We start from the raw sequence: 12,214 nt of genomic DNA, 5'->3' as shown, positions 1-12,214 counted from the left end.
CGCCATCAAGTACCGGGACCCCCGACGTTCTAGTGCGGCGGTCTGACCTTTAGTTGCCGGTTCTCGTCAGCGAGCTTGTTCATCTCGCTCTGCAGCCGCTTGCACTTTTCCATCACCTTCTTCATCTCCGCGTCGTCCAAGAGGGCAGCAGCCGAGGTGGCGGTGGGCGCGGTGGCGGCGGCGGCGGCGGCTGCGGACGAGTCGGACTTGGCCGAGTTCATCACGGAGGCGGTTTTGCTGGTCTCGACGTCATTCTGCGAGACACAAGAAACTCTGCATCACACTCATCACGTGTCAGAGGAACAATCTTTGGGGGGAAATAAATTGCTAAACTGAGTCTTTAGTTGCGTGTTTTACAAAATCAAACATTCTTGCCCCAAGTGGAGTTCAAGTACAAACCCTGTTTCCATATGAGTTGGGAAATTAGATGTAAATATAAACAGAATACAATGATTTGCAAATCATTTTCAAGCCATATTCAGTTGAATATGCTACAAAGACAACATATTTGATGTTCAAACTGATAAACATTTTTTTTTGTGCAAATAATCATTAATTTGATGCCAGCAACACGTGACAAAGAAGTTGGGAAAGGTGGCAATAAATACTGATAAAGTTGAGGAATGCTCATCAAACACTTATTTGGAACATCCCACAGGTGTGCAGGCTAATTGGGAACAGGTGGGTGCCATGATTGGGTATAAAAACAGCTTCCCAAAAAATGCTCAGTCTTTCACAAGAAAGGATGGGGCGAGGTACACCCCTTTGTCCACAACTGCGTGAGCAAATAGTCAAACAGTTTAAGAACAACCTTTCTCAAAGTGACATTGCAAGAAATTTAGGGATTTCAACATCTACGCTCCATAATATCATCAAAAGGTTCAGAGAATCTGGAGAAATCACTCCACATAAGCGGCATGGCCGGAAACCAACACTGAATGACCGTGACCTTCCATCCCTCAGACGGCACTGTATCAAAAACCGACATCAATCTCTAAAGGACATCACCACATGGGCTCAGGAACACTTCAGAAAACCACTGTCACTAAATACAGTTTGTCGCTACATCTGTAAGTGCAAGTTAAAGCTCTACTATGCAAAGCGAAAGCCATTTATCAACAACATCCAAAAGCGCCGCCGGCTTCTCTGGGCCCGAGATCATCTAAGATGGACTGATGCAAAGTAGAAAAGTGTTCTGCGGTCTGACGAGTCCACATTTCAAATTGTTTTTACAAATATTCAACATTGCGTCATCCGAACCAAAGTGGAAGCGAACCATCCAGACTGTTATCGACGCAAAGTTGAAAAGCCAGCATGTGTGATGGTATGGGGGTGCATTAGTGCCCAAGGCATGGGTAACTTACACATCTGTGAAGGCACCATTAATGCTGAAAGGTACATACAGGTTTTGGAACAACATATGCTGCCATCTAAGTGCCGTCTTTTTCATGGACGCCCCTGCTTATTTCAGCAAGTCAATGCCAAGCCACATTCAGCACGTGTTACAAGAGTGCGGGTACTTTCCTGGCCCGCCTGCAGTCCAGACCTGTCTCCCATCAAAAATGTGTGGCACATTATGAAGCGTAAAATACGACAGCGGAGACCCCGGACTGTTGAACGACTGAAGCTCTACATAAAGCAAGAATGGGAAATAATTCCACTTTCAAAGCTTCAACAATTAATTTCCTCAGTTCCCAAACGTTTGAGTTGTTCAAAGAAAAGGTGATGTAACACAGTGGTGAACATGCCCTTCCCCAACTACTTTGGCACGTGTTCCAGCCATGAAATTCTAAGTTAATTATTATTTGCAAAAAAAATTAAGTTTATGAGTTTGAACATCAAATATGTTGTCTTTGTAGTATATTCAACTGAATATGGGTTGAAAAGGATTTGCAAATCATTGTATTCTGTTTATATTTACATCTAACACAATTTCCCAACTCATATGGAAACAGGGTTTGTACCTCAGAGTCTTGTTCACGAGTGAAAGAAGAGTGGATGGTGAGATCGACAGGTGGATCGGTGCAGTGTCTTCAGTAATGCGGACGCTGTATCGATCCGTTGTGGTGAAGAAGGAGCTGAGCCGGAAGGCAAAGCTCTCAATTTACCGGTCGATCTACGTTCCCATCCTCACCTATGGTCATGAGCTTTGGGTTATGACTGAAAGGACAAGATCACGGGTACAAGCGGCCGAAATGAGTTTCCTCCGCCGGGTGGCGGGTCTCTCCCTTAGAGATAGGGTGAGAAGCTCTGTCATCCGGGAGGAGCTCAAAGTAATCAGTATCAAGGATTGGAATTGGGGGTTAAATAACCAAAAAAATGATTCCTGGGTGCTACCACCACTGCTGCTCACTGCTCCCCTCACCTCCCAGGGGGTGATCAAGCGTGATGGGTCAAATGCAGAGAATAATTTCACCACACCTATGACAATCATGGGTACTTTAACTTTAAAGCCGCTGCTCCTCCACATGGAGAGGAGCCAGATGAGGTGGTTCGGGCATCTGGTCAGGATGCCACCTGAACGCCTCCCTAGGGAGGTGTTTAGGGCACGTCCGACCAGTCGGAGGCCACGGGGAAGACCCAGGACACGTTGGGAAGACTATGTCTCCCGGCTGGCCTGGGAACGCCTCAGGATCCCCCGGGAAGAGCTGGACGAAGTGGCTGGGGAGAGGGAAGTCTGGGCTTCCCTGCTTAGGCTGCTGCCCCCGCCACCCGACCTTGAATAAGCAGAAGATGGATGTATGGAAAAATTAGCAATAAATGCTGTAGTTTGTATTAACGCCACAAGATGGCAGTAGCTGCATGTGTAGGTCAGAGTGGCTTATTTAGCTCTCTACATGCACTAGAAAGGTGTTACCTTGCTGTACAATCAACACATGATGATATACCTACTCAGTGCATACTTGCCAACCTTGACACCTCCGTGGGGAGGCTTGTTTTGTTGTGCTACGGTGCAGATGTTCTCCTGATATGTGTTTGTCATTGTTGTTTGGTGTGGGTTCACAGTGTGGCGCATATTTGTAACAGCGTTAAAGTTGTTTATACGGCCACCCTCAGTGTGACCTGTATGGCTGTTGACCAAGTATGTTTTGCATTCGTTTAAGGGTGTACGTAAAAGCCGCACATAATATGCGGCTGTTTGTACGGAGAAAAAAGCAGACGTGACGACAGGTTGTAAAAGACGCTTAAGGCATGCCCCTAATATTGTTGTCTGGGTGGAAATTGGGAGAATGGTTGCCCCAGGAGATTTTCGGGAGGGGCACTGAAATTTGGGAGTCTTCCAGAAAAGTCGGGAGGGTTGGCAAGTATGGCCCTGAGATGGGTAGGTTGTGAGTTCAAACCCCGGCCGAGTCATACCAAAGACTATAAAAATGGAAGCTATTACCTCCCTTCTTGGCACTCGGTATCAATGGTTGGAATTGGGGGTAAAATCACCAACAATTATTCCTGGGCGTGGCCCCTGCTGCTGCCTACTGCTCCCCTCACCTCCCATGGGGTGAGCAAGGCGATTGATCAAATGCAGAGGACAAATTTTACAGCACACCTAGTTTGTGTGTGACAATCATTGGTACTTTAACTTTAACATCACAGTATTAATGATGACTAAGCAGTTGTCACAATTACAAGTGGTTGTGTTTCTGCTCAGTTGACATCTAAATGATCATCTGGTCAAAGACAGATTTGTTTTCTTTCCCACTAACTCATGCACTCCCAATAATTATTCTAGGTCAGTGGTTCTTAACCTTGTTGGAGGTACCGAACCCTCATCTTGTATTTACAAGATGAGTATCGGGTGTGTTTTGACCTCCGCCAAACCTCTGAGGCCGACTTACTGAACCCCTAAGGTTCGATCGAACCCTGGTTAAGAACCACTGTTCTAGGTCAAAGCTGGACGTTTTGGAGTTTATTGCCAACGCTCAATTAACGGCCCGACTAATTGGAGCATTGACAGGTTTGATACCGTGGCATCTGTAGTGTTTAGGTGTGCTTCGTACCATTTTATTGTTTTCACAAGGCAGCTCGAAGACGCATCTTAACTTGGAATCCATGAGGTCGTCGGGTTTTGCGTCTTTCCACTGAAAAAACAAAACAAAGTGCAAATGTTATTAACCGTGAACGTTCCTCATTTCTGTCATCTGTGGGAATGTGTTGGTCACAAGAAACAAGCTGCTGCCATCAAAAAAGTAACTTTCAAAACACTCAGGAAGGGACAAAATGTGCCTAAAAAACAAAGTATGTTCTCCCTGAGCTTGTACTGCCCTCTAGTGGACAAACAGCCAATCTACACATGGTGTTAAAGGACAAAGAAGGACATGTTTCTCACCAAAGAGTCCATGTCAGATGTGTTGGATGGAGCAAAAATACTCTGCACCATAAATTTGTGTTTACTCTTCTCGTTGGGGTCATAGTCGAACGGCTGGAGCATAACTGTGGAGGACAAACACAAAGTTTCTTTAGTCACTCATTGCTTTAAAATATTTGATGCAAATGTCACTTTTTAATGTTAAAACAGAATTGTCTCCCTAGAGACTTTTTATGAGCATCAAATGTGAAAAATAATCATCCCCCACTTGTCAAAGAAAAGGCCTCCTTTCTCATCCTACGCACTACATAAGACCACTCAATCAATCTTTATTTATAAATAAATAAATAAATGGGTTGTACTTGTATAGCGCTTTTCTACCTTCAAAATACTCAAAGCGCTTTGACACTACTTCCACATTCACCCATTCACACACACATTCACACACTGATGGAGGGAGCTGCCATGCAAGGCGCCAACCAGCACCCATCAGGAGCAAGGGTGAAGTGTCTTGCTCAGGACACAACGGACGTGACGAGGTTGGTACTAGGTGGGATTTGAACCAGGGACCCTCGGGTTGCGCACGGCCACTCTTCCACTGCGCCACGCCGTCTATATAGCCTTAAAGCATGAGTGTCTCAAAGGGCTGCACAAACCCCTACGACATCCTCGGCTCAGATCCCACATCAGGGCAAGGAAAAACTCAACCCAATGGGACAATGAAAAACCTTGGAGAGGACCGCGGATGTAAGGCCACCCCAATGTGTCAAATAAAAATAAGGGGCAGGGAGATAAGCACGCTTCACTACACATCTTAAAATGCAGGTTTCAACAAGTCAAATTTGAGACATTTTTAGACCAAAAATGAAAATAATGTAAGACCATTTCCCACCTACAAAAACAAAAAGCACAAAAATCCATAAAGGAAAATTAGAGGCCCAGAATGAATTGTATTAGGGACGCACCGATTAATCGGTAACCGAATATATTCGTCCGAATATGGCAAAAAAGCCACATTCGGCCTTCGGTGGAATGAGTTAAAAACAAGGCCGAATAGTGGCGTGTTACACAATTTTTTGACGCGGTGACGCAATCAACCAACGTGCAGTGACGTTGGGATATGTTGTGTACCTGTATAAGTGTATGAGGTTACAAGCACACACGTATTGAGATTTACTTGAGCCTTCTGTTTACATTATTAGCCTGTTGTGTAGGCTACCTGTATAAGTGTATGAGGTTACAAGCACACACTTATTGAGATTTAGTGGGGCCTCTGTTTACATTATTAGCCTGTTGTGTAGGCTACCTGTATAAGTGTATGAGGTTACAAGCACACACTTATTGAGATTTACTGGGGCCTCTGTTTACATTATTAGCCTGTTGTGTAGGCTACCTGTATAAGTGTATGAGGTTACAAGCACACACTTAATTGAGATTTACTTGAGACTTCTGTTTACATTATTAGCATATCTACTGTGGCTAAGCAGACTTTTGCCATAAGGACAATAATTCATTTGTTGTGGGTTTATCCACTTTAATGCACTTTATTTTTTTTTGGGGAATGCATGTTTTGTTTGAAGGCCTAATATAAATGAAAAACCGTGCTTTTTTTGAAAAGCAAAGACTACTGGAATATTAAAAAAATGTCGATATTCAATAAAAAATTACTTTATTTGATAAACATGTCTAAATATTTATTCTAGGCTATTTATGCAATATAAAAAAATTGTGAAAAACTGCATTCATTATTCGGTATTCGGCCTTCGGCCAAGCATTTAAATTTTATTCGGCTTCGGCTACAAATGTTCATTTTGGTGCATCCCTGAATTGTATTATTTGGCGATGTGGTTTGATGAAGTAAATATAGTCTAACAGAAGAATAATGAGTATGAAAAACACTAATCTATTACTTCAGGGGTCCCAGAGAGGTAAAAAAATAAAAATAAAAGGAAGAAAGGGGTAAGGGGGGCATTTGGGGGCTCAGGGGGTTAAATCACCCTGCTACTCACTGCTCCCCTCACCTCCCAGGGGGTGATCAAGGGGGTGGGTCAAAGGCAGAGGACAAATTTCACCACGCCTAGTGTGTGTGTGACAATCATTGGTACTTTACCTTAAAGATTAACTTAAAAGTTTAAGTTTAACTTGAGCTGCATTCAGTGGGAACTATAGAGTGAAAAGGTGCCGGACGATTCTGGGTCAGTCTGCATTCTCCGTGAAAGCCCGACATCTGTGGAACTCTTTGCCACTGGGGTTGAAGTCACAGTCGGACATTCAACTTTTCTCAACAAAACTGAAAAAGTGGCTTAAAACCTCAAAAGGCTTAGTGAACAGCACCTTTTAGATCTTAATTCCAATATTGTGTCCACTACTGAATTGGGACCACAAATGATTCCCAGGCGTGGCACCACTGCTGCCCACTGCTCCCCTCACCTCTCAAGGAGATGGGTCAAATGCAGAAGACAAATTTCACCACACCTAGTGTGTGTGTGACAATCATTGCTACTTTAACTTATGGCCGTGTCACGCCAAATTTCTTCCCCCCCAACAAAAACCTTCTCCCCTCATTTACTTCCGGGGTCATGATTAATACAGACGTTTTGTTAACGCTATATAATAAAAGTATAATGCAATATTATAAAAATACAGACGTTTTGTTAACGCTATATTATGAAAAAAATTTTTAAAAACAGTTTACAAACACAAGCTATGGGATGACACATTTACTTCCAGGGTCACGTTTCCTCTTATGTCATCCCATAGCTTGTTTGTAAAGTTAACAAAACGTCTGTATTAATCATGACCCCGGAAGTAAATGGGGGTGGGGGGGTTGTAGGGAGGAAGAAATTTGGCGTGACAGCTGCTATGTTGACACTTACACTGCCATCTGGTGGTGTCAGACAAGTATAACATACAATGAAATTTGGGGGAAAAAAAGTGTAAAAATAAGAATTTGCATGTCACTAAACATGACACACATTAGTGTACTTATGTACTAAGTAGGGATGCACCGAATAATCGGTAACCGAATATATTCGGCGAATATGGCAAAAAAAGCCACATTCGGCCTTCGGTGGAATGAGTTAAAAACAAGGCCGAATAGTGGCGTGTGACGCAATTTTTTGACGCGGTGACGCAATCAACCAACGTGCAGTGACGTTGGGATATGTTGTGTACCTGTATAAGTGTATGAGGTTACAAGCACACACTTATTGAGATTTAGTGGGGCCTCTGTTTACATTATTAGCCTGTTGTGTAGGCTACCTGTATAAGTGTATGAGGTTACAAGCACACACTTATTGAGATTTAATTGAGCCTTCTGTTTACATTATTAGCATATATACTGTGGCTAAGCAGACTTTTGCCAAAAGGACAATAATTCATTTGTTGTGGGTTTATCCACTTTAATGCACTTTATTTTTTTTTGGAATGCATGTTTTGTTTGAAGGCCTAATATAAATGAAAAACTGTGTTTTTTTTGAAAAGCAAAGACTACTGGAATATTAAAAAAATGTCGATATTCAATAAAAAATTACTTTATTTGATAAACATGTCTAAATATTATGCAATATTAAAAAAAATGTGAAAAACTGCATTCATTATTCGGCCTTCGGCCAAGCGTTTAAATTTTATTCGGCTTCGGCTACAAATTTTCATTTTGGTGCATCCCTGAATTGTATTATTTGGCGATGTGGTTTGATCAAGTGAAAATAGTCTAACAGAAGAATAATGAGTATGAAAAACACTAATATATTACTTCAGGGGTCCCAGAGAGGTAAAAAAAATAAAAATAAAAGAAGAAAGGGGTAAGGGGGGCATTTGGGGGCTCAGGGGGTTAAATCACCCTGCTACTCACTGCTCCCCTCACCTCCCAGGGGGTAATCAAGGGGGTGGGTCAAATGCAGAGGACAAATTTCACCACGCCTAGTGTGTGTGTGACAATCATTGGTACTTTACCTTAAAGATTAACTTAAAAGTTTAAGTTTAACTTGAGCTGCATTCAGTGGGAACTATAGAGTGAAAAGGTGCCGAACGATTCTGGGTCAGTCTGCATTCTCAGTAAAAGCCCGACATCTGTGGAACTCTTTGCCACTGGGGTTGAAGTCACAGTCGGACATTCAACTTTTCTCAACAAAACTGAAGAAGTGGCTTAAAACCTCAAAAGGCTTAGTGAACAGCACCTTTTAGATCTTAATTCCAATATTGTGTCCACTACTGAATTGGGACCACAAATGATTCCCAGGCGTGGCACCACTGCTGCCCACTGCTCCCCTCACCTCTCAAGGGGATGGGTCAAATGCAGAAGACAAATTTCGCCACACCTAGTGTGTGTGTGAGACATTCATTGCTACTTTAACTTATGGCCGTGTCACGCCAAATTTCTTCCCCCCTACAAAAACCTTCCCCCCTCATTTACTTGCGGGGTCATGATTAATACAGACGTTTTGTTAACGCTATATTATGAAAAAAAATTTAAAAAACAGTTTACAAACACAAGCTATGGGATGACATTTACTTCCAGGGTCACGTTTCCTCTGTCATCCCATAGCTTGTTTGTAAATTGTTTTTTTATTTTTTTATAATATAGTGTTAACAAAACGTCTGTATTTTTATAATATAGCGTTATATTTTTATAATATAGCGTTAACAAAACGTCTGTATTAATCATGACCCCGGAAGTAAATGGGGGGGGGGGGGGGGGGAATTTGGCGTGACAGCTGCTCTGTTGACACACTGCCATCTGGTGGTGTCAGAAGAGTATAACATACAATGAAATTTGGGGGGAAAAAAGTGTAAAAATAAGAATTTGCATGTCACTAAACATGAAGTACACATTAGTGTACTTATGTACTAAGTAGGGATGCACCGATTAATCGGCAAAACAAGCCACATTCGGCCTTCGGTGGAATGAGTTAAAAACAAGGCCGAATAGTGGCGTGTGACGCAATTTTTTGACGCGGTGACGTTGGGATATGTTGTGTACCTGTATAAGTGTATGAGGTTACAAGCACACACTTATTGAGATTTAGTGGGGCCTCTGTTTACATTATTAGCCTGTTGTGTAGGCTACCTGTATAAGTGTATGAGGTTACAAGCACACACTTATTGAGATTTACTGGGGCCTCTGTTTACATTATTAGCCTGTTGTGTAGGCTACCTGTATAAGTGTATGAGGTTACAAGCACACACTTATTGAGATTTACTGGGGCCTCTGTTTACATTATTAGCCTGTTGTGTAGGCTACCTGTATAAGTGTATGAGGTTACAAGCACACACTTAATTGAGATTTACCTGAGCCTTCTGTTTACATTATTAGCATATCTACTGTGGCTAAGCAGACTTTTGCCAAAAGGACAATAATTCATTTGTTGTGGGTTTATCCACTTTAATGCACTTTATTTTTTTTTTGGAATGCATGTTTTGTTTGAAGGCCTAATATAAATGAAAAACTTTGTGCTTTTTTTGAAAAGCAAAGGCTACTGGAATATTAAAAAAAAATTCAATATTCAATAAAAAAATTACTTTATTTGAAAAACATGTCTAAATATTTATTCTAGGCTATTTATGCAATATTTAAAAAATTGTGAAAAACTGCATTCATTATTCGGTATTCGGCCTTCGGCCAAGCGTTTAAATTTTATTCGGCTTCGGCCACAAATTTTCATTTCGGTGCATCCCTAGTACTAAGTACATCATTTTAAAAGATGATTCTTAGTTTTTATTCTAATTAGGGTCCAAAAAAGCATGTGAACAAACAGCTTGGGCCTTAAGACATTAAGGAAAATCAGAAGTATGAGCACTAGAACTGGACATAGTATTGACAAATGGGGCCAGTTATTATTTAATATTTTTTGTTTTGTTTTGTACTTGTGTTAATCCAGTGGTTCTTAACCTTGTTGGAGGTACCGAACCCCGTTAGTTTCATATGCACATTCACCGAACACTTCTTAGAGGGGAGAAAAAATAAATCAATTTTGGTTTTTGGTAACACTTTAGTATGGAGAACATATTCTAAGTAACAAAGACTTAATTGAGATCAGGGGTCGGGAACCTTTTTGGTTGAGAGAACCGAAAAGCTAAATATTTTAAAATATATTTCCGTAAGAGCCATATAATATTTTTTTTAACACTGAACACAACTAAACGCGTGCATTTTTAAGTAAGACCAACATTTCTAGAGTATAATAGCTCACTTATTATTTGTAATAACATTGTTATTCTGAAGCTAACTGTGGAGGGGGCGTGGCCTGCAGCGACAGGCGCGTAGACGGCCCACCTGGGCCTTGTTATCTTATCACCTGTCGCTCTGTTGTAAGCAGCAGCCAGGAGGAGAGACTGGGTTGGGGCTGGAAAAACTATTGCTGGAAAGCAACTGAGAGACTTATTGAAAAATAAAAACAATATTGTAACCCTGAAACAGGCTCTCATGTCGGTGCTTGGTGGTCTGAAGAACCCCCAGGCGGACAAGCCCCACCCTAACCAATAATAAATAAATAACTTCTTACCATTAACACAACTTCTTGAACAGGTGCGGTAGAAAACAGATGGATGGATTAAAAATGCATGAGAATATTTTATATTTTGAACATTATTTTTAACACTGTGATTAGAAGTGGAATTATTCATTACTTATCGTGTTAAGCAACGTTAGCTCAGATTTATCTGGGAGCCAGATGCAGTCATCAAAAGAGCCACATCTGGCTCTAGAGCCATAGGTTCCCTACCCCTGATTTAGATGTGGTTGGACACTAGGGGAACATATTCTAAGTAACAAAGACTTAATTTGGAGTTATTTGGTTAGGGTTATAATAAGGCCATGCCGAATAAGGCATTAATAAGTACTTAATAAGGACTAGTTAAGAGCCAATATGTTACTAATTTGCATGTTAGTAAGCAACTAATTAATGATGAATATGTCTCCCATACTTAAGTGTTACCATGTTTTTTTACTGGTCACAAAATGAACGGTGTTTTGTTCAAAGAACAAAACCGACACTAAACTCACACTAGACTACATAAACTCACAACAAATGACACACCTGCCAATCAGTGTGACTTCTGCTGTTGCCGTATCCGTAATATGCCGATAGGGAGAAGTTTTTATTGAGATGATGAGTCGGGTGTGTTTTGACCTCTGCCGAACCCCTGAGGCCGACTCACTGAACCCCTAGGGTTCGATCGAACCCAGGTTAAGAACCACTATGTTAATCCTTTTGTATGTGTTTTTCACCTTTGTTCACTTTTCTTTAAAAGCCTAACCAGGGACAAAGGTTGCAAATTAGCGTGTGGCTAGAAGCTTCATGTACTTTGTTATCAGTGACCTATGGGTAGAAATGTTTAATTGTACTGTCCCTTTCAAATAAGTCATGCCGACCTCAATCTTTTGGCTTACATCTGCTCCAACGTTTCACCCCTCGCTTCTATAAGCAGCAGTTCACTCTCGCTATATTCAGCTTCAAAAAGTTTCTGGTCGTGAATCCTCACTTGTCCAAAAAAAATGTATTTTCTTTGTTGTCTGTTACCAAGACTGCCATTAATACAACAAACACACGCCTGTTTCAGGAAGTAGGAACACATTTGTTGCTGGAAGTCAGAAGTGCGCTGCTGTGGAACGATAATGTAAGGCTGGGCGATATGACTAAAAAATGTATCAGGATATAAGTGTTTCATATCGGTCGATATCGATTATTGATAAAAAAATAAAAATAAAAAAAAACTATTCTAAATAAAGACCAGGAGAAAAAAGCCTGAATTTAAATACTTTTATTTTAAATATAACCTTTAACTAGGGCTGGGCGATGTATCGATATAAGATATATATCACGGGTTTGTCTCTGTGCGATATAGAAAATGACTATATCGTAATAATCGAGTAGACGTTCTCACGCAGCTGCGGGCATTACACTCTCCTCC

General features: G+C 41.3%; 1 protein-coding gene across 1 annotated transcript in view; it reads right to left on the bottom strand.

Annotated features, from left to right (window-relative positions):
* The window catches only part of vapal (VAMP (vesicle-associated membrane protein)-associated protein A, like), a 49,407-nt gene that overhangs the window by 831 nt on the left and 36,362 nt on the right, over positions 1-12,214 (bottom strand). The window contains exons 3-5 of the mRNA XM_061919689.1: positions 4,325-4,428; positions 3,996-4,076; positions 48-254 (exon numbers count right to left, since the gene is read on the bottom strand). Coding sequence (XP_061775673.1) covers positions 48-254; positions 3,996-4,076; positions 4,325-4,428 — 392 coding nt within the window. The remainder of the gene's footprint in view (positions 1-47; positions 255-3,995; positions 4,077-4,324; positions 4,429-12,214) is intronic.

Source organism: Nerophis ophidion, linkage group LG14 (genome assembly GCF_033978795.1).
Source record: "Nerophis ophidion isolate RoL-2023_Sa linkage group LG14, RoL_Noph_v1.0, whole genome shotgun sequence".
NCBI classification, from domain to species: domain Eukaryota; kingdom Metazoa; phylum Chordata; class Actinopteri; order Syngnathiformes; family Syngnathidae; genus Nerophis; species Nerophis ophidion.
The sequence above is the reverse complement of the archived record's forward strand: the minus strand, read 5'-3'. Positions and strand labels throughout refer to the sequence as shown.